The sequence below is a fragment of the Triticum aestivum genome, chromosome 5A, assembly GCF_018294505.1.
Source record: "Triticum aestivum cultivar Chinese Spring chromosome 5A, IWGSC CS RefSeq v2.1, whole genome shotgun sequence".
Classification (NCBI taxonomy): Eukaryota; Viridiplantae; Streptophyta; class Magnoliopsida; order Poales; family Poaceae; genus Triticum; species Triticum aestivum.
Genome location: NC_057806.1, coordinates 627,891,133 through 627,916,466, shown reverse-complemented (window position 1 = coordinate 627,916,466; position 25,334 = coordinate 627,891,133). Strand labels below are relative to the sequence as shown.

The window sequence follows — 25,334 nt, the reverse complement described above, 5'->3', positions numbered from 1 at the left end:
AAGCACCGCATGGTCGCTGTTTTTAATCGTAACATGGGGTTCGATCATCTAGAATCTATCTTCATGTGTATAAGACGATCTTTGATGAGAAGAAACAAAATGCTTGTAATAATTAATTAAAAAGTAGTAATGCACTTTGGCTTTGTTCCACAAGAATTTCCTCTCCCCTCTAATCTCTCTCTTATACAGCAGCAGCATTTTACCGAGCACCTTGCGTGCATTCGCCCTGCACACCGACGGCGACGCTGCCGAGCTGGAAGCATCGCGTGCATCATGTGCTGCTGCTAGCTGCAGCTGCACCGCGGCCACCACAGCCATGCGTCGCCGTCGTCCCTCGCCACGTCCATGTCCACCCCCTTCTTTGCCAGGGCGCGCGTGACGAGAGGCTGGTTCAGCGGAACGGCTGCACGGGCCGGCGGCGCGGTACAAGATGGACGGGGACGGGAGGGAGAAGGCGATGGCGCTGCTGGACGTACGGGGCGGCGGCACGGGAGGAGGAGGAGGCGGTGCAGGTGCTGCGGGTCGCCATTCTGTGCACGAGCTGCACGCCGGCCGTGCCGCCATTGATACGGTTACGGCCCATGGTGCAGATGCTGCGAGGAACGCAGTGAGCACGGCGGTGTGCCGGTGCCCGTCCATGGCCTCCGTCAACTCCATCTTCTAGGGCGGCCCCTGCTTCGAAGTTCGAACGTCCGACATCCCATGCATCCATGCGCGGCAGCGGCACAGAAGCAGAGCGAGCAACAGGTGCAGCAGCAGGGGCGGGACTCGGGAGGGAGCCCGGCCAAGTCCTCTGTGGCCGTGGCCGTTGGTGTGCTGCACCAACACGGCCGCTGCTTACTTGTACACCGGGATCAGCAGTGCATCAAGCAGTGGTGTTTCGGCGTCCCGGCCTCCGCGCTCTCAATGCAGGTGGACTGGCATCCTCAGGAGAAAACGCACAGACGGCAGGACCAGAAGGAGGTGCGCCCGCGGGAGGAGGCGTCGTTGCCACAGACGAGTCGGTGGTGCGCCGCCGCACACCTTTCTACACGCTGGATTGGAGGGGAGGTCATGCCTTGGAGGATCTCCAGTGCGGGGCACGGTCGCCGGCCTTTGGGATGACGGCCGTCGGGGGTGGCGTTGCGCGGCCCAGGAGGACGCTGGTGTGCGGGGCTCACGCTAAGGCATCGTGGCCACGCGGATCGACGCGGGGCAGAGCTCGATGGTGGCTGGGGGCGGCGGTGTCGCGGCGACCACATGAACTTGAACTCCGTCCCGGACGGTGTTGTCCATCGTCTGTCTAAAGTGCGTCTGGCAGATTGGGAGGCGGTCCGGCTGGACTAAGACGGGTCGATTCCATGTCAAAAAAAAAAAAGACGGGTCGATTCCGTGGGACCCACTAACAAGTTGGACGTTAAAGACGGATTACAAAGGAGAGGGTACGGACTTTGGGGATTTGGAGGTGAGGATTCATTTTCAGCGAGCTCTACAACCTCAAAGTTTAAATCAGATTTCACTCGATCCTAGCTACCTAGAGCTTGGACATGGAGATGCAGCTGGTGTAGCCGTCGTGCCCGCCATACCAGTAGAAGGTCATGCCACAAGCGAGGTGCTCCCAGTTCTTGAAGGCCACCACCATGCCCACCTTCGAATGCGCCCTCGTCTGCCCGAGCCTCTGCTCAGTGCGTCCTTCATGGCTCCATCGAGCGGCACAATGTTGCTGGAGCGTGCGGTGTAGTTTCGCAGCTAGGCGGTCTTCCTCGGCATGTCAAACGGATCAGCGGCGAGGCTTACGATCATTAAAATTATTTACACCATGAATACCTACATAGTAGCACAGACCGAGACATTAAGCTGAGGGGGCCAATGCCCCCCTCCCAGTAGAAGGTCATGCCACAAGGGAGGTGCTCCCAGTTCTTGAAAACCACCACCATGCCCACCTTCGAGTGCGCCCTCATCTGTCCGAGCCTCTACTCAGCGCGTCCTCCATGGCTCCATCGAGCGGCACGATGTTGCTGGAGCGTGCGGTGTAGTTTCGCAGCTAGGCGGTCTTCCTCGGCACGTCAAACGGATCAGCGACGAGGCTTACGATCATTGTGTCTCTATGTCCATGAGGAGGAATATATTGCTGCAACGTACTATTGTCCCATCCAGCACTGAGATCAAGGAACTCGGCGATGTGGGCGGCACGGGATGCACCCTAAAATGTGTCACCAACACGGCGGCGGCTGCGAGCATAACCAGCACCGTGATTGTGATGTAGATGATGGTGTAGCACCATCAGAAGGGGCCGGATCACTCGCCCGTCCTGCGCCAAGGCCAATACCGTAGACGGCGGTCACCGATGGAGATGATGGTGTTTGGTGTTGTGTTGAGCGTGTGGAGTATGAACAGTAAATCTTGAAGTAGGAGTTGATGTAAAGGATAGGGGACTTGTACACATTGAATTATACTGCCCGGCAAATCTGTTAATCGGAGTTTGTCCAGGAGTATGTCCGATTAATATAAAATTATTTACACCATGAATACCTACATATTAGCACAGACCGAGACATTAAGCTGAGGGGGCCAATGCCCCCCCCCCTCCCTAATGAACTAGTAAGTTTGCACGTGCAATGCACGTGTAACATTAGGAAGAATTTTGAGCTGCATGTCTTACATCCAAACGTCTGCTGCACTTGTGAAGAACAAAACTTTAATAGTTTACCCATGTCGTTCTCCACTTCATTTGCATCCAAGTTTTATTTCCTCCATTTAATGATTAATAAAACATTTCATGAAAAAAGCTTTCTTTTTCCATGAAATTTTGTTGAAAAAAATGTATCAGAGTTGTTCACCTTCAATCATCCTGTAATTTTTCAAATTGGAATAGTATTAAGTTGTGAATTAATGTCACTGTATTTGATCCATGAATGCTTATTTAATAGCAAGTGATACATATACCTTATTTTTACACGTAATTCCAACCTCGACAGACTGATTGTATGATACCACAAAAGAAAATCCATTTCATCTGTTACACGCAAGACAGGCCTCTCAAGTATTTAATATTAGCAAAGCAAGCTGCTAGATTAAGTTCACATGAACCATAACTTAAGGTTCTTCTGAAGAATCGAAATCTGTGAGTCGTAAAAAATCAACATGGCTTCGTCGGAGATAAAGCTCCACATTGTCCATGTAGTTAAAAACAATGGCCTAAAGGGATTGTACCTGAACACATTTCAACCAAGCAGTAAAATCAATCATTCATTCAATTTAGAGGTGTTTGCAGGATGGGATTAACACAAGTCAACAAAGCAAAAAACGTATCTCATATTGCATTGTGAAAACAAATATAATGTGCTAACTTCAACTTGTATAGAAGTTAATGTAAGTATGTGAGAGAGGTGACAGGACACACCATGAACTCATTCCTTTTACCAAGCAGTGCATACTTTTCGTAAATGAAAAATGCCGGAGATTAAAATGAACATAGCTAAGCTCGTAACCAGGTGGTTGTACATTGTTCCTCAATAGTTCGAGCTATACTTTCAATGATTGACGACGCAACACACGTGAAGATCAGACAAAAAAATCTGCAAGAGTTCTTCTAGAGTTACAACACGTGGCAGATCTGAATAAATACAAATATATATCAAACATACAGCCATGTACGGTAATATGCATAAAAACAGTAAAAATGAATTTGTAGAAGCTAGCCTTCACCATGCCCGTGCCAGGCTGCGTATCTGCTTCATATATTTATTTATTTTTAAAAAGGAAGAAAGAACCCTGACCTCTGCATCAAAACGATGCATGCGGACATTTATTAAAAGTATAGCAAATCAAGGTTCATCGTATCTGGTTCACGCATAAATCCCTTTTTTGTTATGTTATCATAACAAACTTGCTTCCTCGGTTTGCAATCTATAGAGATATTAAGCTCCCATGATTTGAAGCGCTCTAGTGCATCGGGGTTTGTGGGGTCGTTGTGGGACCCGCATGTAAGGTTGTCTGTTGCTTAATTTTATTTCCCCTCCTCTCTTTATTTTCTTACATGTTTTAATTATGACCGCTTAATAAAATTTGCAAACATTAAAAATAAAATAATATTTTATTTTTTTAGCTTCATTAATATTTATTACATTCATGAGAATTTGAAGTTCACGGGTATTTTTAAAGTTTGCGAACATTTTTAAAATCTGAAACTTGTTTAATTTGCAAATGTTTTTCAATACATGTATATATTTTAAACTCATAAATTTTTTCTATAATTCATGATTTTGTGAATTCACATATTTTTAAAAAATCCTTGAACATATTTTAACTAAACTAACATATTTATTTTTTAAAAAAATAGTCTATTTTTCTGAGCGAGCAGTGGAGCAAGTGGAACATCTTGTGTTGATCTGTCCGCCAACAACCCCAGCCATTGGTTCCGCGACTCTGCCGCTGCCACCCGCCGCCCGATTCGCTACCGTGAAGCTCCCGCCCCGAGCCCCCACCCCACCGCCGCCCGCCACCAAGCCCCCACCCCACCACCGCCCGCCACCAAGCCCCCCGCCCCGATCCCCCACCCCATTGCTGCTCGCTACCACGCCCCCGGCCGAGCCCACACCCCACCTCCACCCGACCAGATTTGACCGTCGCGCAGCCCCCCCCCCCCTCCCCAAGTTATGCCGTCGAAGAAGATCTTGAAGGCAAGACGGGGTCTTCGGCGTGGGGCGAAGCCGTCCGGCAACTTCGGCATGGAGTTCTACAACGAGAGACACGACTTCTGGCTTGGCACGTACTCCACCGCTGATGAGGTCGAGCTTGCTTACATTGGAAGCAAGCAGTAGATGGGAAACATGCAAAGCTAGCAATTTACTCTCTTGCATCCAACCAGAGTGTAGCTATGATTAGAATTACCATTCTGTTCTTTCATTTTTCTAATATTCCGCGTTTAATAAACATTGAGCAAGAAATTAAACTCGGGGATATTGAACGAAGCTCACACAACAATTGTTCATTAGTTTAGTTAGATGGATACTTCTATAAAAATATTTAAACATGATTGTCACTGATATATAGCACAAATAAATGACAATTACACACAACAAGCCAACCAATTGAAATAGACCGCATACAAAATAAACATAGGGGACTTAACCCACGACCAAAGAATAGGCGCGGCAAAGCGCGCGTCATGCTCTAGTACATAACCATATGGGCAAGTATAAAACAAAGAGAGAAACAATATGGTGGATCAATAAAAAATGTGAACTGTTTACTTGCATCAACAACACGAAGACTAAAGTGTGTACATCAGGAAGAAAACAACATTTTATGTACAAAATACCAAAAACTTATACTACCTTGAAAATCCCAGCAGATGAAACTACAAAAAAAATGTGAAATTTAGCGTACACTCATTTAGCTAGGCCAATTGTACAATGTTGCATAAGGGAACATGTAGGACAGTACCCCTGCAGTCAACCATTCAAAAACCCTGCATGTTAGTATTTCAACACTAAAAAATACATCAAAGTTGAGTGGATATAGAGCTAGACAAAAGAACCAGGTGCCCTGAGAACTAGTAAAGGATAAAAGAAGAGAAACAATCTCAACAAAATTGCCTAAGCTTTGGCTAATAGCAAATAACATACAATCCACTGTGGATTCCAACAAACAACTCCTCCTTACCTCCATACTGTTACTATTACGTGAAAGCACTTTTTTGAACGACCTCGTCTTGTATCTCATATTATACCGAACTATAAGTAAGACCACTTGATAAATGTGCTATTCAAATCTATGAGCAAAGAAAGAAGATAAAAAATCATTCCTATATAGTCGTACATAGTGCCTGATTACAGTAATAACATCCTTAACAACAAAGACTATGGGTGTCCAGGAAGCTATCTGTTGAGTTGCATTGCATTATAGTTGGACCAGCCAGCGAGTCTTGAACTGCACAAGATAAATTGTGGTTCCTTCCCGAAGGCTTAATGCACAAGAAAACAAAGGAATGCTTGATCCCCTCCATGCGAGCTGCAAAAAAAATGCAAACATAGTGGTTGGAGAATCTCTCGTCACAATGATCCCTTTCCAACCGCCATCACACCGTCGTGCTTCCGGAGGACTCGAGCTACAACTTCACCATCGCTTGCTGGATCGAGAAGGTGAAGGCGTCATCAAGCCGTACGTGTGTTGAAAGCGGAGGTGCCGTCTGTTCGACACTAGATCGAGAGTTCGCGAGACGAATCATGATTGGATCGCGAAGATGTTCGACTACATCAACCGTGTTTCTTAACGCTTCCGCTTAGCGATCTACATGGGTATGTAGATCCAATCTCTCCTCTTGTAGATGGTCATCCGCTAGATTGGATCTCGGTGAGTGTAGAATTTTTTTTGTTTCCCATGCAACATTCCCCAACAATCTCCACAAACCTTCACACTACCCAATGCCGCCACATCCTCCTTTGCCCCCATTTGCCTCGTCGTCCTCCTTGATCTCGTTGAGGAGCTCCAACATGGTGCACGACTAGAATCCCTTGGCATCACCTTCGCCTTCTCCTTCGTAGCGACTCCTCCTCTTCCTCTCCCCTGTGGCATACCTTGAACCCTGACATCATACTGTGGAGGCGACTTGGGAGGCAGATAGATTATAAGGTGGCGGAGGTTGAAGTTGAGGCATAGGGTGCATGTAGAGGGCTTTGGAGACGAGGTGCGTGAGAAATAGGCCCATGCCAACAATAACGCTAACTAGAGTAGGACACGCAGGGATGACAACCACCCCATCGCTTCCTCCCGACCAGCGGGTCCACTGCTAGACCAAGGTTTCTGTTTCTATAAAAACCTAGATGACACGGGAATGAATTACCACATATTTCAATGTGCTTTGATTGTATGTAGGTTATCTTTTTTACTTACACCGGTCAAGAGGGTGAAAAAAGACACACGAGCACATGAAAGCCCTATACATTCAACATTTTAATTTTCGACGTTACTATATTGGAGGAACTCTCACAAAATCACAATGATGTCAAACGAAAAAAAAACTCGCAAAGTCGGCATGTTTTTTTTTACATTAACGCAAAGTCGGCATGTTTTTTTGTACTGACTTGCTAATTTTCTTCTCCGTTTCAGAGTATTGTTTGTCGTCGATGATGTGTATCACGATGCGCGCCACCGTATGATGTGCGGCCTAGATACCGCCAGCCCTAACTTGTTCAGTTAATCGGCTCGGCTCCATCGGCACGCCAAAATCTCCACGACCAGCCGCCTTTCCCCCCCGTAGCCGACATGCCTAGGAAGGAGCGCGACGCCGAGGGCAGCCGGAGCTCGTCGCGGCGGCGGCGGCGGCGGTCGCCGTCCGACTCGGACTCGGACTCCGACTCCGGCGGCTCGCCCCGCCGGGGCCGGAGCCGCCACCGCCGCAGGAGCCGCCGCAAGGCTGCCCCGTCCTCCTCCTCCTCCAGCGGCGCGAGCGATTCGCAGGCGTCCGGCTCCGGCTCCGACTCCGGGGACCGCCGGAGGAGGCGGAGCGGGAGCGCCAAGCGCGGGGGCGTCACCGAGGAGCAGATCCTGGAGTACATGTCCAAGAAGGCGCAGAAGAAGGTGGGGGTTTCCGCCCGGCTGGCCTCCTGCCCCGCCCCTAGGGTTTCCGTTGCTGACTTGTTTGTTGATGGTGCTGGTTCTGCAGGCCGAGAAGGTGGCCAAGAAGATGAAGGCCAACGCGGTGTCGGGCTACTCCAACGATTCCAACCCTTTTGGCGATCCCAACCTCACAGAGAAGTATGCGCATTCGCCCCCTTCTTTCGATAACATCACACATTGCATTGGTGATGCTTGCTTTACCAGTAGAAACTTGGGTTGGCACCTGTTTGCTGCTGCTAGGATACTATTCCTTTGATGCCCTAGAACCGAGATACCTCTACTGGATCGGTGTGCCTATTGCTCTGAATCTGTTATAACCGTTTAAAGTTTGGGCTTCTGGCTTCTGCGCATTGACAGTGTGAAATTTTTGATGGCTTGTTCTTGATAAGTAAACAAGTAGTAATAAACAAGCTCGATTAACACATATGACCTCAAGACATGCATATGCTGTAGGAAATAACAAAATGTTCTTGGCTAGTGCACTCCAATCAGGTTTTCCAAATTCGAGTAGCATCTACCTAAGCTGGATTAATTGTATTTATGGAAGGTGCCAAGGTGGTTTATCTTTTTAATGCTTCTGCAGAATCACTTGTACTTGGCATATGTGTTATTTGTCAGTTGTGAAATTCATAAGTTTGCTGGATGCAGCTCATAGCTCAGGGTTAGAATAGATGCCGTGATTAATTAGGTTTCATATTCTACAAATTCATGACGAATTGGCTACTTAGTTTAGTGATGCATCAACTTGTGTGTATTATCAGCGATGCTGCCATGAACAATTCTCTTGAAGTACTAACTAAGTAGATCAAGTTTATTTCCTCAGTTTGCGATATGCATCTTCTGATGGGGTTGTGACTGTATATTGATTCAATAGGGTCCACTCTTTAAGATTGTCTATGATTGCAATTACAGCAATGTGAACTTCATTAGAACTGTATTTTATACATTTGTGTCCTCAGAAGACCCGTTTCGGAATTTACCATACAAATTGACAATTCACATGGTTAATGTTATTTGTCCAAACTTACTCATACAATTTAGGATGCACCCTGTGATTAATTTTGTTCATGTTAATTTGCCAGTAAATTTGGTTGCAGGTTATAGTCTAACTGCTGTATAAGATTTTTTGGTTTTCAGCTATTATTATGCCCGGTGTTATGTTCTGGTGTAGTTTTTTTGCACACAGTTTTTAGACCACTGAAAACATAATTTGAGTGATATTTTTATTTTTTATGTTCAGTTCTATTGGTGAGTACAACAAAATATTGACTGCATTGCAGATCATAGATTGTTCGATATCCCAAACTGTTACATGCTACTCTTAAGGTTTCTCTGGATAGTTGTTTTAGTATGACATACCTAAAGAAGGACTCTCAAAACTGAACCTTATATCGTTGCAGCTTTGTTTGGCGAAAGAAGATTGATCGCGCTGTAACTGAAGGGCAGAAGGTGGACATCTCTGTCAAAGCTGAAAAGAAAAGGCAGAGGGAAAGAATGGTACTCTTATAAACTGTAAATTTGACTAGCACTATTTCTTATAGTACGAATTTGAACTTTGAAGCCTATATAAGTATCACTGCTATATTTCCTGAACATGAGAATGAATCTTCATGCAATTAACAAAGTCTAGATTTTAGATTTGTGATTATTTTATTTCCAGATGAACAACCTTTGCCTTGTGATTGCTCACCAGATTAGCATTATGTTCTTATCATCTTCTGAAGAAATAGGAATACCCACTGTTCATTCTGACTTGGTGGTGGTGGAAGTGCCTGTTATTATATTAAACTAGATGATACCCCGCACGTTGTTGCGGGAATATTTTGCAACATATTTCAATGTGACTCGTTGTATGAAACATGAATATTTGAAGTAATAATATAAAAAGCTAACAATAAAAATACATAGTATAATTTATTGTGCTTGATTACTATATAGTTGTAAAATGTTTATTAAATGTATATAGCATAATAGAATGAAAACCCTCATGTATGTTACATGTTGAGATAAGTCTTTTTTTCATGCATGTCATGATGAAGTGGCATGCTTGCATGTTGAGAGACATATGATAGTGGGGGTGGGCCTTTTCTCATGCATGTTGTGCAATGATGTGGCATGCTTGCATGTTGAGAGAAATAGTTAGTGGGGGCTAGCTATTTAGATATAGAAGATAAAGCATTACCTGCTGAAGTATTCACCAGATCATGTTCTAAACATGAGTATAACTGCAAACACCCTCTCAAAAAAATAAAGCATATTAATTGTAAACATGTGCCTCCACACATTCGTGAACATCATATGTGTTGATCTGTTCCCTGCAAAAAGGGGCCATTGGTCTTATGCATTGTACAAGTTTTTTTGTTTGATGGCTACCACAAATATATATCCTCCCGTCTGTTTTTTTTAAGAAAGGTTAAAGTCTATGACTCTCTGTTTTTGTTCTGGTGCCTAATACCTTTTCTTGCACTTTAAATTTAGGCTGAAATAGAGAAGGTTAAGAAAAGAAGGGAGGAAAGAGCAATTGAAAAAGCACAGCATGAGGAGGAAATGGTCAGTATACATCCCTGATTTTCATAAGTCATATCTGGTTTCAAGTAATATTGCTTGTGCAACTAAATACCTACTTTGTATTTTGTAGGCATTGTTAGCCAGAGAAAGAGCACGTGCTGAGTTTCAAGATTGGGAGAAGAAAGAGGAAGAGGTTCGTACTTCACATCCCGAAAATAGGATATAACTTTTGTTGAACTAACATGTGTCCATTATTAAACAGTTTTGTATGTTGGAATGCAGTTTCATTTTGATCAAAGCAAATTTAGGTCTGAGATCAGGTTACGGGAGGGACGTACAAAGCCTATTGATGTTCTCCTGAAGAATCTTAACTTTGCGGACGAATTTGATGTTGAGTTAAATGAGCCCTACTTGGTGTTCAAGGTATATACCTATTCTTCATCCTTGTTTGATACCATTCACCAAAGGGTTGCTGTATGCTTGCACTTAAAAGAAACCTCAAAATAAGTTTCATTATTCGTTCTACATTTTAAGTGCTGCACTCAAGCACATCATTTTTTCAGACCTATTCAGCCTTGACAATAGAATAATGTATACTTACAGTGATGGTTCAGTCCTCTGGGCTGCCAAATTCTCACTACTCCGTGTATTTACCAGTGAATTGATTTTCTTATAATGATTAACATTTAAGTTATATCACTCCATCCATTCTGTGTGCCGTTAGTTTGCAGTATGTTTTTTTTTTCTGAAATTTATTCGGCAACGGGGGAGTAAGTCCTTGTTCCACTGAAACTACACCAACACTTTTTGTTGTTTTTCTGCTCATTAGGGCTTAGGCTTTTGTAAGTTTTTGTTATGTTTTGGACAAATGAGATTGTTATTTTTTCTTTATGAGCGTTCATGTTTCCACGTTGTATGCTCCCTAGGAGAATATGCAGTACTAAACTTAATTAAGTAATCTTCTTCTCTTGAATTTCTCCATCATAGAAGTATTGGTTTATTCCCATCTATGGGATTCATAGGTATCTTATCAAGCTCTAAAACTAAAATCCATTCATACATATCTTGTTTCTCTTTATTTTCACTCACAAAATTGTCTGCCAGCCATGAGTATTATATTAAATTGAAGGCCAGACATGTTGGCATGCAAGTGCAGTACAATCAATTCCAAACTTGACAGATTTGAGATCTCATTGGTCACCAAGTATTGAACAAATTGTTGCACAAGTTCAAGCTTGCGTCTGCATTAAGCCATTGCACTGGCAAGTAACAATCCATCAGCAATTAGTGTGCAAAACGAGAGAAAATGGATCTCCCTGTTTATAGTTCTTTCAATGTATTAAAACATAGCTGTGCCATGTGGCCCCACTACCTTCATAGAACAAGCCCACATTTTAAGGGGATCCATCTTTCTTCGACAATTACTGAAGCATATGTAATTTGCTAAATTGCAGGGATTAACAGTGAAGGAGATGGAAGAGTTACATGATGACATTAAGATGCATCTCGATCTGGACAGGGAAAGCCAAGTAAATGTCAAGTACTGGGAGGTACATGTCTAATGTCTTTGCACACCTTCCTGAATATTGTTCGTCCCATAGCAATCCTGAGTCATCTATTCCAATGATACACACCGTATTACTGCTGAATGAGCTAAATAGTAGTTGGCAGCCTCAGCTGACGGTATTTGGTATTTTGTTCTGTCATTTTCTATTTTCGTATGGTATGTCAGGACATGTTCTTTAGCTTTGGTATATACAATCTAACCCTTAATTTCTCACTGAAACGAAACCAAACTTGAGAGTGAGTTTGTAATATGGCAAGAAATCTCGCTAATATTAAGTTTATTTCGTTTCATGGCTGTATGTTTATCGATAATGTTTATATGTGTTGACACAATTTAATTTGGAACTCATCAGGCACTCATGGTAGTGTGTGATTGGGAGCTAGGCGAGGCTCGGAAAAGAGATGCCGTGGACCGGGCTAGGGTCCGTGGTGAGGAACCACCCCGTGAGGTTGAAGAGAGAGGCTTGCATGCAAGTATTGAGGGTGATGTAAAAAATCTCTTGGAGGGTAAGACTTCCACAGAGCTAGAAGAGATGCAAAATCAAATTGAGTCCCAGATGCGCTCTGGAACTGCAAAAGTTGTTGAATACTGGGAGGCCATTTTGAAACGCCTTCATATATACAAAGCAAAGGTATGTCATGTTTGTAGTTCGCAGTTTTTGTGATAATAGCTCTTAATTTGACCAAAGCAAATGTGGTTTCTGGTTATACCATTATAGATTCTTTGTTTTATTTGTACAACACAAGCATAATGGTGCACAACTACCTTAATCTGACCTTGTTTCTGTAACATTATCTTCGAAGCCACATGATTTGCAGTCTGGTTCGTCATGTGGAGCTGCGTTCTCTAACTATCTGAACATACAGTTGATCAACGTTACCTCTCATATAAAAGAGTGGCTTATTTCTTATTTGTATCACAGGCTTGCCTGAGGGAAATCCATGCTTCTCTCTTACGTAAGCATCTGCATCGTCTAGAGAATGCTGGCGCTCCTGAACAGGCTGTAGAAGCTGATGAAGAATTAGACACTAAAGAGGAGGATGTGATGCACGACGAGGAAGAAGGTTTAAATTTACTTATGATCAGTTAACACCCCCTTTCTTTTAGATAACTATGGTTGTCTGTCTTTCTGATACCTTCTCCATGTGCAGATGATAAACGATATTCACCAGAACCTATAGAACATATAGCTGAAGCAACAGAGAGCCATTTGGATGAGGAAGATGGCTCCTTCTCGCCTGAGCTAATGCATGGCAATGAAGATGAAGATGCAATTGATCCTGATGAGGACAAGGCAGAACTGGTACAGAGTCACTCTCAGTAACATTGTGCTTTTTACAGTAATAGAATGCTGGCCCGTATAGTAATGGTTATGTATGCAGTCAAAACTATCTTGTTATTAATTAGATTATTATATACTACTCGATAGCAATTGAGTACACCTTGTTGTGCCACTAGCAAGTTAGATCAACAGCCTATGATAGAAATAATTGTAAAGTTGTGATAGGGCAACATTCCACCAAGATCTTAGGATAATCTTTCGAGCAGTTCTAGGCCTTCATGCATGTTTACCCTGAAAAAAGCTTAGTTTCATTTATGGGTAACTTCTGATGGTAATGCTAATGCATCCTAGGACCACAGACTTCTTTTAGCAACCAGCTGGAGCTCTGCCTCTTCATTAAGTAGAATATTTTTGAGCGGTTAATAAGAGAAACCAGCTAAAACCTAGTTCTAAGGTTATTTTGGAACACTTAAAACGATTTTCTTTCCCTGGGGAGGGGGGCTTTTTTCTCTCTCAATTTGTTGCATGAGTAGGTACATTTCATGTGTTCATTACAAATTTGAAATGAGGTTGGCTGGCCAGTCTCACACATGTGCTCTGTCCTTTGAAATATTCTCCAGGATCGGCAACGTGAAGCTGTAGTTACCGAGCATCAAAGGAAAGTTAAGGAGGTCATGACAGCTAAGGCAAAAAAACCAGATGAGTTGGAGCTGAAGGCAATGAAAGCGATGGGAGCAATGGAGGAAGGGGACGCTGTGTTTGGTTCAGGTGCTGAAGTGAACCTGGATTCACAGGTTAGACTCATTTACCTTCTGGACACAAAGAATACTACAGTCTTCTTTATTATCTGAGGAATGTAGGAGTGCTACCATATCATTATTCTTCCTAAACATATATCACTATATGCATACCCGTAATTTCCAGCATTATGCTGATATGCTGGATTCACTTGTAGTCAGGAACCAAGGATTGCAAATTTCATTGAATTTGAAGTTGTGTATATATTAATATTACTTTTTTGAGTTGGATATTTATATTATTCTGAAGCTATATTTGATATCATCTACTTAGCAATTTGGATGATAATATGCTTTTACATGCTAGAAAATTCTAGCAAGTTTGACGCATCAAGCTATTGCTAGTGAACCTCCATTCTCTCAAGCTCTCAGCTGGATTCTCACATACTTGCTTAATGTGCTCACAGGTTTACTGGTGGCATGACAAGTACCGACCAAGGAAACCAAAGTACTTCAATCGTGTGCATACTGGATATGAGTGGAACAAATACAATCAAACTCATTATGATCACGACAACCCGCCTCCTAAAATCGTCCAGGGCTACAAGTTCAACATATTTTACCCTGATCTTGTGGATAAATCAAAAGCACCAATATATACTATAGAGAAAGATGGAAGCGCTGGGGAGACATGCCATATAAGGTTTCATGCTGGCCCTCCATACGAGGATATTGTAAGCCTTTTGCCTCACCTTTTCAGTTTTGCTGTCGCAGTTTCCATGGAAGATCCACTTACCTACTCTGGTTTTCCTTGGCAGTCTTTCCGCATCGTGAACAAGGAGTGGGAGTACTCACACAAGAAGGGCTTCAAGTGCACATTTGAGCGTGGGATTCTTCATCTGTATTTCAACTTCAAGCGATACCGCTACAGGCGATAGATACCCACACAGCAGAAAGAACTGAACCATTGATTGGGCTATTAGAAGTTGGTTCTCTGTTTCTCGCTTATAGTGTGTTCTTACAGGCTAGCTCCCGCATCACAGAAGTCATCCGAGTCAGCATGCTCGAATTAGTTCCTGTACCAAAATATGAACATACCAAACAATTGGATAGTTTGTATCAAGTTTTTGTGGCACTTGCTACCTTGATTTCAATGGAGATAACGGTGTAGCACAAATTCAAAGCATCTGTATATGTATGCTATGCATTCTTATGCCCTTCATGCGGGATGGATATTTTTGAAATCAACAAAAGAGACAGATATATTATGTGTAGTTTGAGCTAATTATTGTTAGAAGAAACATAGGCTCGCACAAATTTCAGGCTGTTAGCCAGGTATACATCTTCAAAGTGGATGAGAAAAATAAAGTGGTAAACCACTTCATTTTTGTAGCTTATATCTGTGTTGTGAAGCTTGTCATCTTTGTATCTTATCTGTGTTGTGAACCTTTTTGCTTTTTGACAGAGATTTCATTCACCCTTGATGCAAAAGTAGAGCCTGAAGCTTCCAGAAAGGAACAAGTTTAGAACGGCACACAGTAAAGTGTGCTGTGAATCTTGTGACACAGCGGTTAGGCTTTTGCGATCGGTTGTATGCCTACTAACTACTCCCTCCGTTCAAAAAGTATAAGATTTTCTAACTATTTTCAGTATCGGATGTATATAAAAAGATGCAGTCTGATGCCTTTGATAAGTTTTACTCCTTTGAAGCAACAACACTATTGGAACTTGTTGTCCATGACATGGAATTCTGTCTACAAGGACTGAAGAACTCTGAAAACTCTTCTGATCAAAAAGAACAAAGATGTATTGGGCAAACGCCAATTCGCGGCTTACCAATTTGGATCTGAAGCCTAAGTCCAAGCCAAGCAACTCAAACAGCCTAAAGCTTACCAAAAGGAACAAATTTACAAGGACACACTTGTGAAGCTTGTGACCACATTATGGGTACAAACATGTTTACCACAAACTCCACGAAATTCATAGTACTTACTTGAAACTAAAAATCCTGCATTCTTTCATTGGGAAAAAGAAAGATGCAGACTGGTGCTTGTGAAAACTTATCCTTGGAAGCAAACTCTCTTTGAAAACTCTTGCGGTCTCTGTTGTGTTAAAAAAACCTCCACATGGATCTCTATCTACAAGACTATGGAGAAGACTCTGAAAACTCTTGTGCAAAGAACCAGACTAGTGAAATCAAAGATAAAGTACAAAGGCCAGTTCGGCTGTGGAATCTAAAATTGGCTAACCAACTTGGTTTTGGATTCTGGACAAGCCCAAGTGCAAGCCAAGAGCAGCTGAAACAAGTTGCTCCTCTGGCTTGGACCTGTTATAAACCCAAAATCCAGAACCAAAATAGTTCACCAGAACCCAGCCACAAAGCCAAAGAAGAATCAAACTTAAAGAACCCAAAGATCAGAATAGCACAGAACAATATGGCAACTAGCAAAACCACTTGTTAACTTAAACCACTTGCATAGGATAGGTCTCAAGTAGAGTTGAAGGTAACAAGTACAGTCATAGATATCCTCCTGGCTACTACGAACTGAACAAGATAACTACGAGCAACAGGCTCCACGGCAAAACAGGGTCATCGCCATCTCAGGCTTCTCTCACACACAACTCAGGGTAGGGTAGGGTAGGGCAGGGCGCACAAGGAACAGCTCCACAGGAGCTCAGCAGTAGAACATGACGTCCTTGACGTTGTCCTTGATCTTTGGGAGCTGGCACACCTCCACAGGGCCCTCACGCGCAATCGCCGCCTGACCGCTGCTTCCGGGGGTCGATCCGCCGTCCGAGCTGTCCCCTTCCACGTAGTAGCGCGCACGGAATGCGGCAAGATGGGCGTAGTACGCCGGTGGGACTGCATAGCAAGTTCAGCCAAGTTAGCTTCTTCTGGAAGTAGATGCCACAGGTTGTATAAATAGAACAACAGCTAGGTTACCAAGTCTTAAAACAGCAAGGGGGAAAGATGCTGTGTAAACATAGATGACACAGAACAAAGGAATGGAAACTACTCAGTGTGTTCATCAATAAACTAGCAGAGGGTTCATTTCAATGTAAACATATATAGATGACACAGAACAAAGGAATGAAACTACTCAGTGTGTTCATCAATAAACTAGCAGAGGAATGCAAACTACTCAGTCTATTCATCAATAAACTAGCAAAGGAATGAAAACTACTCGGTGTATTCATCTATAAACTCAGGTTCATTTTGTCAGGAGTACATGCTTATTTAGAGTTTTAGACCAAAGGCCCTCAAGCACAGATCCATTAAGGAGTTAAAGAAACCAGTGTGGTTGGATTGCTAACTTGCATCAGAGAAGGCACACACAGGCGGGTACAAGGTAATACTAATGCCAAATACAGTACAAGTCTACAGCTGCTAGGACTATCAGGATAATCAAAACATAATAATTTAATAGCAGAGGCATAAGGCGATGGGCCCTAGGCTACTAGTTAATGCCCACAGAAGAATGCTTACTTGGAGAGAAAAAAGTACAGATGAAAGTTGAAGCAAATCAAGGCAGAAAACTGAAAAAGGGAACTCACCAACAGAGACCGCACGAGTGCAACGAGCATAGCTGCATATGGATCATAATTAAACCATCATCAGAGTCATAACACAACAGAGAGATAAGAGAGAGCGGAAGAGAGAGAGGATTACGTGTAGCAGAGATTGTTGGTCAGTGACTGAAGCGCATCGGCTGTGAAGTGATTCTCATCATAAAGAACATGGTAGTGTGTTGGCCTGCTAGTTCCCTGAGGAGCATTTTGCAAACACACTCAGTATGCAAGCACTGAAGATAAGCTGCATAGGAACAAATGGACATGTGGACAAAGTGTCTACCTGAATGCCAGCATGGCTGCACAAGTAGAAATCAAACTCCGTAGGGTGGCAAATCATGAGGTCAACCACAGTTCCTGCAGGACAACAGAAACAGAAATGCACCCAATCACAGTCAGCAATGTTTCAACAAGTAGCAGATAGGTGTAAATCAGTGACATTGAAATACCAGTGTATTTGCTAACCTGGAAGTATGTTCCCACTCTTGTCGGTCATATCACGCCTCCCATGAACCTCAGGGAATAGCCTGGTGTGATGCCTTTTCTGGACAACCACAAAGGTGACTGGGGGCATATACCCCTCCTCTAACGAGGCGCAGGCCTTGCAACAGCAAAATTAAGAACCATCAGAATGAGAAAAGCCAAGGATAACATCAGAAGAGGTAGACAAAACAGATATTTGCACGTAATCATATGCTGCAGGCTTACCTTCCTGATTGCGTCCATTTCATGAAGCAGAACATGGCTGAATTGGCCTTCACTTACGCCATCCCTGTACATGAGAATGATCGGTCAGGCAGTTCCATTGAATGGACAGGATGAAAAGAGTATCATGAATTTGTGCACGCACCTGTAGAAGAGTATCCTCTCAGGCCTCCGGCCTGTCTTCCTGCGGAAGGCAATCAGCAACTCCCTGTAGAGAAAATTATGTCAGGTTCGCAGTTGATCCACAGGGCAATTGCTAGCAATCGTCTCTGACTAGTCACAAAACTCACCTGATCATGCCACCATTGACATTACCCCTCTGCGGATCTTTGGTGACACTGAAGAGGTCTTCGATTATCTCCTGCCTGTGTGGTTGGGCAGAGACAAGACCTCTGTACTTGGTGATCTCTGGCCAGTCCATTGATGCCACCACCTACATCAATCCAATATAAGAAACGGGTAAGCCTATTTGTACTCAACAGGTATGTGCATCAAGATGATAATTCCATTTGAAAGATAAAATCAGATAGAAACAAATAACGAGTTGACAAACTGTTAGCTACGGGGAAGAACTAACCGCAGCAATTGATGATGCAGAGTCCTCTCCAGGTGGGGGGTGTGTAACATCAGCACCAAAGATGATTGTTGGGACTTCGGACACAAACGGTATGCCATTTCGCACAAAAGCTCTCTCCAGAACTGTGTTGCGTCCTCCGACCTAGTCAAGACACAGAATTATCACATTCAACAGAAACCGAAGTAGACAACGAATCAACATTCCATGGAAACTGAATGTAAAACATAGACCAGGTGGTTATGTTACCTTCACATTGATTTTGAGTGCAACATTCTCCAAATATTGCTTGTTCGGTCTGGCAGCATGCCTTGGCAGGCAACACTGAGACACGATCCCAAGGTCAGTCTCACAAACCTTCTTGATTTTCCCTGCAAAATTAAATGTGGCACACACATAAATCTACAGAAATCCAAGAGAAGGTGGAAGGGGATTAACCAGAGGAGCCATATGCATACCATAAGAACCACTGACTTCAGGTAGGATTACAATTAACAGTTGTAGCTGTTTTTTGCTTCCCTGTTTTCCAAGCATTTCGGTGGTCCTCCTGTATACATCCCTCAAGGCATTCTCGATGTGGTTGGGGCTAGCTGATCGGTTGTCTACAAGTGGCCTTGGATTGACAGACTACAGGGTTGGAAAACACAAGTCAGTCAGCTATACCATACACACATAAATAATAAATGCCTGAGAAACAGGAAAGAAATGCAAGCCTTTTACCATTCCAGTCATATTGCACATCTGAATCAGATCACTACAGAACCTGTATACCTCCTCAGGACGCATGCGTGAAAAACTCACACAGGCCCAGTTGTCTATGATTCCTCCATTGATCATTTTCTGCAGTAAAAAAACTCAAATGAGACCTATCATTTGTACCATCATCGATATACTACATACAAAATGACGAGCAAAGTCACAGACAAGCTCAACTGTTTCTCAATTTAAGTAACTAGTGTGAAAACTACATGATCAATAAAATGCAATCAAGCAAAATAATTTGAGTTGCTACATACAGTACAAAATAATGACCTGTAAGACATTAACAACAAACAAAGAAGAAGCACAACAGGTTCTCCATGTATTTAGTTCCAAGAAAAAGTAATGCATAGTAAAATTGGGAGTGAAGACAATGAACAGGGAAATACCTTGTTAATCATGTTCCACTGTCCAACACTTGGCGCACAAGTTTTCTCCTTTCCAGAATCATGATATCTCAACTGAAACACATATGAAGGATGTAATTACTACAAATCCTTCTAGTGAAGCAGCTCAGAGAAAGGAGGGAAATACAGCATTCTTACCATGGGGGGAGGCAGCACACGGGCTGGAACAGAGACCAGGTCACTGCAGACATTGATCCCGAACTCCTGAGCAAACTTGTCCTCAGCATACTTGTTGTGCAGAACCATCTACAGTGTGAAAAAGAGTGTCATGAGAAAGACTACACATTACAGGCAAACATGACAAATATGCCTTGAAAAGGACATTCCTAACTACATGAGTTCGAACAGATTGGAATGAACTACCACATGCGAGAAGACATGGGCAGGTATTTCCAGAATGCAGTTGACAACAGGTACATACCTCACGAATGCTTTGCTCCCTCTGCTGGGGACGTTGACAGGTAGCTCTAAGTATGTTGGTGACCTGCTTGTCATTCAGTTTCTTAGAGTACCTTTGCCCTTCAACAATCTTGCACGCCTACAATCAATTTGTAGAGAACCATGAGCAAACAATGCATAATTCAAATATGACGAAGCAGGCATGGACACAATACCTCCATAGGCAGATACACAGGCCGAGCATCACTTCCAGACTGCAAGCAGGGCCAAGAAGTATACTGCAGATTGTATTTGTATCTTTGCATGAAGTACTGAACAACTGACATTCTTGTTCCTCTCTCATCAACAGGAAATCTAACAACAAACAAAACAACATGAGTAGAGTGCTATTAGAAAGGGAATAACAATCATGGATAGATGCTAAAAAGTTAACTGTGGTCTAGACATTCCTAAGGAAAACTGTGAACAGGAAACAATTAGACACAAACAGATCTTTGCTATGCTGCAGATATCAAATGCATATGCCACAGGAAGAATGTTGTAAACAAAATTAATCCCCTAACCAGTTCCTGACACACCAACATCAATGAAGATGCAATAAGCCAAAAATCTATACAACTACACATCTTTTTAATATTCCAGCAACCCTGATTAGTTGGACCAGAACATAGAGAGAAAATACATAATGGAAAATATTATAGCATTTGAGGGAAGTTATTTACATGAGCTGGCTCATGGGAACAGGAGTAATCCCTGTTATCTTGTATCTTCGGATTTGGTCTTCCTGGTGGTTTGTTTCGACACGCACCCCACGGAGTGCTTTCTTTATCTGCATACAGTGCATACAATGAGATTAGTCAACTATTTCAAGACAATAACATGGTGCAATCTACAGAACATGAATTGTAAAACTAGCTTAGCATAGACGAATAGTACCTTAACACGGTCCCTGTCTGTCAGAGGCCGCGAGGCATCACGTAAGTTGAGGAACTCTAGCACAAACTGGACCACTGTCACAGGCTTGAAGAAGGATGTTGCAGATATGTCTGAAAAATGAAGTGCAGATCATCAGATAAACAAGGCTAGGACACACTGCAATCGGAAAACAGTAACAGTAACAGACAGGGGAGGGGAGAGGAGTACCTATATTGAGTGACAGCCCCATCTGGGTTGGACGTAAGCTCTGGTAGTAACCTCTCCAGCACTCTAATCCTTCACCAATGTCTCCTCTGTGACCAAAGGTGGTGGAGAAGAAGGATCTGGACACTGTGACATAGCTGCAATGAAAAAAGTGCAATAGTGTTAGGGCTCTAGAGAACTAGCTAGTATGATGATGAAGAAAAACTGATAGCAAGAAACTGCCGGAAAAGTGGATGCCATACTTCCAGGATGGTGACTCCCTGAGGACAACATCAAGAACTTGGATGGTTTCTTGAGGCATATCCCTCTGTCTTCCTTTGAGGAACTGCTGGAGGTGGTACAGGTCTGTCCTCCCAGCAATCCGAATGGTGATCTTGTACTCCCTTTCAGCCCTGCAAATGAAGAGGGAACAAGTCAGTAGCTAAAAAACAAATACAATGGGTAATCAAGTTGGACAAGATTGAAGGTAAAGAATCCAATCATACTTTTCTTTGTCTTTCTTTTCGGGATCAACCAGTGTAACAGAAAACTCCTCAGACTCAAAAGGGAGTGAGCCTGCAGTGTAAAGACTCTTTCTTCCATCGTAGGCAGGCAATTTGCCCCCAAGGGATGTCTTGCCGTGCAACTTGATTAGCTCACTGAGTACCTCCCTGTTCACAGCCCTTGATTTTGACTCCGGGTTAATGGAGACCTACAGCAACACATTTCAACATCAGTATGTATGCACAAACAAGAGAGACTCTGTTCTACATTCAGTACACAGAATAGAGACGATTAGCCCTCTGATTAGTGTCCAATGAATTTTAAAAAAATCAAATGAAATATTTTAATTCTCAGTACTTATGCTATACTTCATTCAATCTGTGAGGGAAAAGAAAAACTAGCGGATCTTAAGAAACCAGTAAACCAAAATTAGGCAATAAACGAAATTAGCTGCTAGTGGCATCGCAGGACTGGAAATGTAGCAGGCAAACGGCAAGACATACCATGTGCCGGCCTCCATTTCGACTTACAGAGACCAGAAAAAAATCCAGTTGAAACGGAAGAAGCCCTGTAGTATAGAGTCAATCAAGTGGGGGAAGAAGTCTGGATCCCAAATCGAACTCCCAATACTCAAGGGGGCACAGCACAGTAGAGTAATTTTCTGGCACGGCCATGCTAGGGTTCCTGACGGGCCGCGGGCGAGCAGGCCGGAGGCGGAGAAGGGGCGGCGGCGCTCCGTCCGGGTGAGGAGGGGTTGAGTGGGAGGCTGCGACGGCATGGTGGGGGTGGGTGCGAGGGCACGAATCTTGGTGCAATCATGCGGTACAGAATACAATAAGCGGACCTGTGTACCGTGTGTATAGTATAGAAAAAAGGACCTGACCTGCGTACTGCGTCTAGTAAAAAAAAGGACCTGCGTACTGTATATATGTACTTTTTTTTTGCATCGAACTGTATATATGTACTTAAAAAAGGGAAATGAACTACAGACTGTATACCAGATACTGTAGGGGTACTTGTTACGAGGAGTAGCAAAATAATTCGTCGCCAATTTACCATATATAAATGTACTAGACGAATACTAGTTTTCAGGTTTGGCGGGAACTACTTGGGTGGCGAATCCAAGTGACAGAGGCCGTTCGATTTGATAGAGTTGACGGCTACAGATGAATCTACTCTGGAAGTTACGGGTAAAAGAAGAGAGAAGAAGGTAGATTCAAAATATTCAAAAAAATGTGTACTATAGTAGTAGAGATAAAGTAGTTTTTTTGCATTTGGAATATAAAATAGTTTGGCAACAAAGGAGGTACGCATATACATGTATGAGCAGAGAATGAGATTTTAAAGCAAAATAGAGCTCACTGTAAAAAGCTGAAAAACAATAATATTAAACCTCACGTCAAAAACAGTACTAATATTTAAATCCCCGTACGTGTCGACCATTCAGCGAAAAAAAAAACAGATCTACCACTGTTGTTCCACCCACATACATACACAAAGAGGAAACGTCCAAGGCTGGACCGAGAGGGGGAAAAGAATCTCCCAAAAAAGAAAGTTGACGGACTAGATGCAAACACAGAGAGCCACGGAATTGCGCTCGAGGTGCGCGACACAGGAGATCCGAGCACGGCCTCGGCGTTGCATGCTTTGAACCAAAGACAAAACCAAAAGCTGCCGCGCGGCAGAGCCAGAGGAATCACAAACAAAGGTGGCAAGGGCAACAACACCAACAGGCCTCCTGCTTTGCCCAAAATGTATGGAAGACACGTACACGGACGGACGGATGGTACGTTGCTTTGCCCATCTGTCGCCAAACGAGGACAAGGACCAGACGGAAACCACAAGACCAAGACAATCCCCGAAAACACTTTCACAAAAAGAGAACGCCGGGGAAAGACGCAGGAGATGAATCAAAGAAAGAAAAAGGTGGGTGGCCTTGCATGCATGGGACGGGGAGGCTTTGATCGGCACCCACAAGGATGGGATCTCACCACGACCTGCTGTTTATAGCCAAAACGGATCCCAAGAATCTGCAGCCTTGACCGCAAAGTTGCCGAAATAATTGTCTACATCTACTACTGCTAGTTTCCAAGATGACAACGACAGAGCCGAAACAAGAAGAGCTAGCTACTGTCTGCTGGATGGCTTTTGCATGCATGTAGGAAATTAGTTTTCTGTCTCGCTTTCCAAGAACTAACACTGTTCATGCATGAGAACAGGAGAAACCATCCATGCATGTAGCGGGAGAAAACGCAAGATTTTGTAACGGCAAAAGAGAGAAGCACCGAGGCGTACGTGTAGCGACAGCGCTCGACCAAGCATCCATGGATGGACGGATGAGGTCGGAGACGCACGTCGCATGGAGAAAAACGAAAGCAGAGCGGGAGAAAACTGCAGCATCACAATCGTATACTGGTAGATCTACGAGCAAGCTAGCGCGGACAACGTAAAAACGACGTACGATACGACAACATGCATGGAACGCCAGATCTGAACAAGAACTAGCTAGTACGTGAACGGAGATGGTACGTAGGGAGGAGGAAGGGGTTCAGCTCACATCGTAGTGGAAGAGGTTGTTGTCGGCGACGTTGACGAGGAAGTGGTTGGCGCGGATCATCACCTTCTTGCCCACCGTGCCGGCTCCGGGCCGCGCGGGGTGGGCGAGCCCCTTCTTGGACACCGGCGCCAAGTCCACATCGGGCGCCTTCTCCGCCTCGGGCTGCCCCACCTGCGTCGCCGCGACCGCCGCCGCGGCTGCGGCGGCGGGCGGCGCCAGCGCGGTCTCCGTGACGAAGAGCTTCTGCTCCAGCTCCTTGGCGACGGACGCGGGGGTCGGCGGAGCGGGAGCGGGGGCGGAGACGCGGGCCGGCTGGAACGGGGCCGCGGCCGGCGAGGGCGTCGGAGCAGGAGCGCGGATGGTAGCCGGCGTGGGCGAGGGCGCGCGGATGGTGACCGGGGGCGAAGGCGCGCGGACGGTGACGTAGGGTGCCGGGGCGGGGTTGCGGACGACGACGCCGTGCTGGTAGGCACCCTGGTGCGGCCCCGTGGCGTTGGGGTTGTGGTAGATGGCGACGGCCGGCGCGTACTGCGCCGGCGCGGAGGGACGCGGCGCCGACGGAGCGCCCGGAGGCGGCCATACGAAGCCCGTGGGGCCGCGGCCGCCCCCGCGCCCTCCTCCAGCCGGCGCACCGCCCCGGCCTCCGCCGTACTGCTGGTCGCCGCGGCCTCCCCGGCCTCCGCCTCCGCGGTAGGCCATGGCGGGAGAGAGGGAGAGCGGTGGTGGTGGTGGGAGGGCTAGGCTAGGGTGGCGGCGGCGGTGGATTGGAGAGGAAGAAAGGAGCGAGTGGATGAGGACGGCGGTGAGTTGGTGGGAGGATCGGCGCGGACGAGGCGGCTTTTATAGGCGGAGCGGGGTGGTGAGCGAGTGGGCGAAACCCTAGCCCAGCGGGGTGGTGAGCGCATGGCGTGGTCCGTACGTGGGGAGAGGGAGGGGGATGTGGCCCGAATTACGCGATTCCGTCAGGACCGGCGTGTAAAATGCCGTCGTACAGAGGAGAAATATCTGGGTTCGCTTCGGGTGCGCGGATCAGAACGCGCGCGC

The 25,334-nt window shown here is 44.7% G+C and overlaps 2 protein-coding genes across 2 annotated transcripts; one reads left to right on the top strand and one right to left on the bottom strand.

Annotated features, from left to right (window-relative positions):
• The first annotated feature begins 7,201 nt into the window (after window positions 1-7,201).
• On the top strand, window positions 7,202-14,970 carry LOC123105455 (cactin). The gene is made up of 13 exons (XM_044527531.1): window positions 7,202-7,563; window positions 7,649-7,740; window positions 9,003-9,099; window positions 10,081-10,152; window positions 10,241-10,303; window positions 10,393-10,533; window positions 11,565-11,660; window positions 12,030-12,308; window positions 12,600-12,741; window positions 12,829-12,980; window positions 13,580-13,753; window positions 14,164-14,430; window positions 14,515-14,970. The coding sequence occupies exons 1-13, from the start codon at window positions 7,249-7,251 to the stop codon at window positions 14,632-14,634; spliced, it is 2,010 nt and encodes a 669-aa protein (XP_044383466.1). The 5' UTR covers window positions 7,202-7,248; the 3' UTR covers window positions 14,635-14,970.
• A 1,162-nt stretch (window positions 14,971-16,132) lies between these two features.
• LOC123105454 (protein argonaute MEL1) lies at window positions 16,133-25,065 on the bottom strand. Its single transcript, XM_044527530.1, has 22 exons — window positions 24,291-25,065; window positions 21,736-21,941; window positions 21,493-21,642; window positions 21,254-21,387; window positions 21,047-21,156; window positions 20,833-20,939; window positions 20,326-20,464; window positions 20,133-20,249; window positions 19,850-19,957; window positions 19,694-19,765; window positions 19,266-19,385; window positions 19,004-19,172; window positions 18,795-18,916; window positions 18,549-18,689; window positions 18,262-18,404; window positions 18,117-18,179; window positions 17,975-18,038; window positions 17,732-17,867; window positions 17,550-17,623; window positions 17,367-17,461; window positions 17,252-17,283; window positions 16,133-16,559 (listed from the first exon to the last, which is right to left on the bottom strand). Exons 1-22 carry the CDS (start codon window positions 24,987-24,989, stop codon window positions 16,372-16,374), a joined length of 3,189 nt encoding a protein of 1,062 aa, XP_044383465.1. The 5' UTR covers window positions 24,990-25,065; the 3' UTR covers window positions 16,133-16,371.
• Between the last annotated feature and the right edge of the window lie 269 nt (window positions 25,066-25,334).

Excerpts from the sequence above, each read along its gene's own strand:
- LOC123105454 (XM_044527530.1), bottom strand. The coding sequence starts at position 24,989 with ATGGCCTACCGCGGAGGCGGAGGCCGGGGAGGCCGCGGCGACCAGCAG. Across the intron at positions 17,284-17,366 it reads ACCAACAATCTCTGCTACAC|CTATGCTCGTTGCACTCGTG; the intron begins GTAATCCTCTCT and ends ATCCATATGCAG. Across the intron at positions 16,560-17,251 it reads CACTCGTGCGGTCTCTGTTG|TCCCACCGGCGTACTACGCC; the intron begins GTGAGTTCCCTT and ends CTTGCTATGCAG.
- LOC123105455 (XM_044527531.1), top strand. The coding sequence starts at position 7,249 with ATGCCTAGGAAGGAGCGCGACGCCGAGGGCAGCCGGAGCTCGTCGCGG. Across the intron at positions 10,304-10,392 it reads GGGAGAAGAAAGAGGAAGAG|TTTCATTTTGATCAAAGCAA; the intron begins GTTCGTACTTCA and ends GTTGGAATGCAG. Across the intron at positions 14,431-14,514 it reads GCCCTCCATACGAGGATATT|TCTTTCCGCATCGTGAACAA; the intron begins GTAAGCCTTTTG and ends TTTCCTTGGCAG.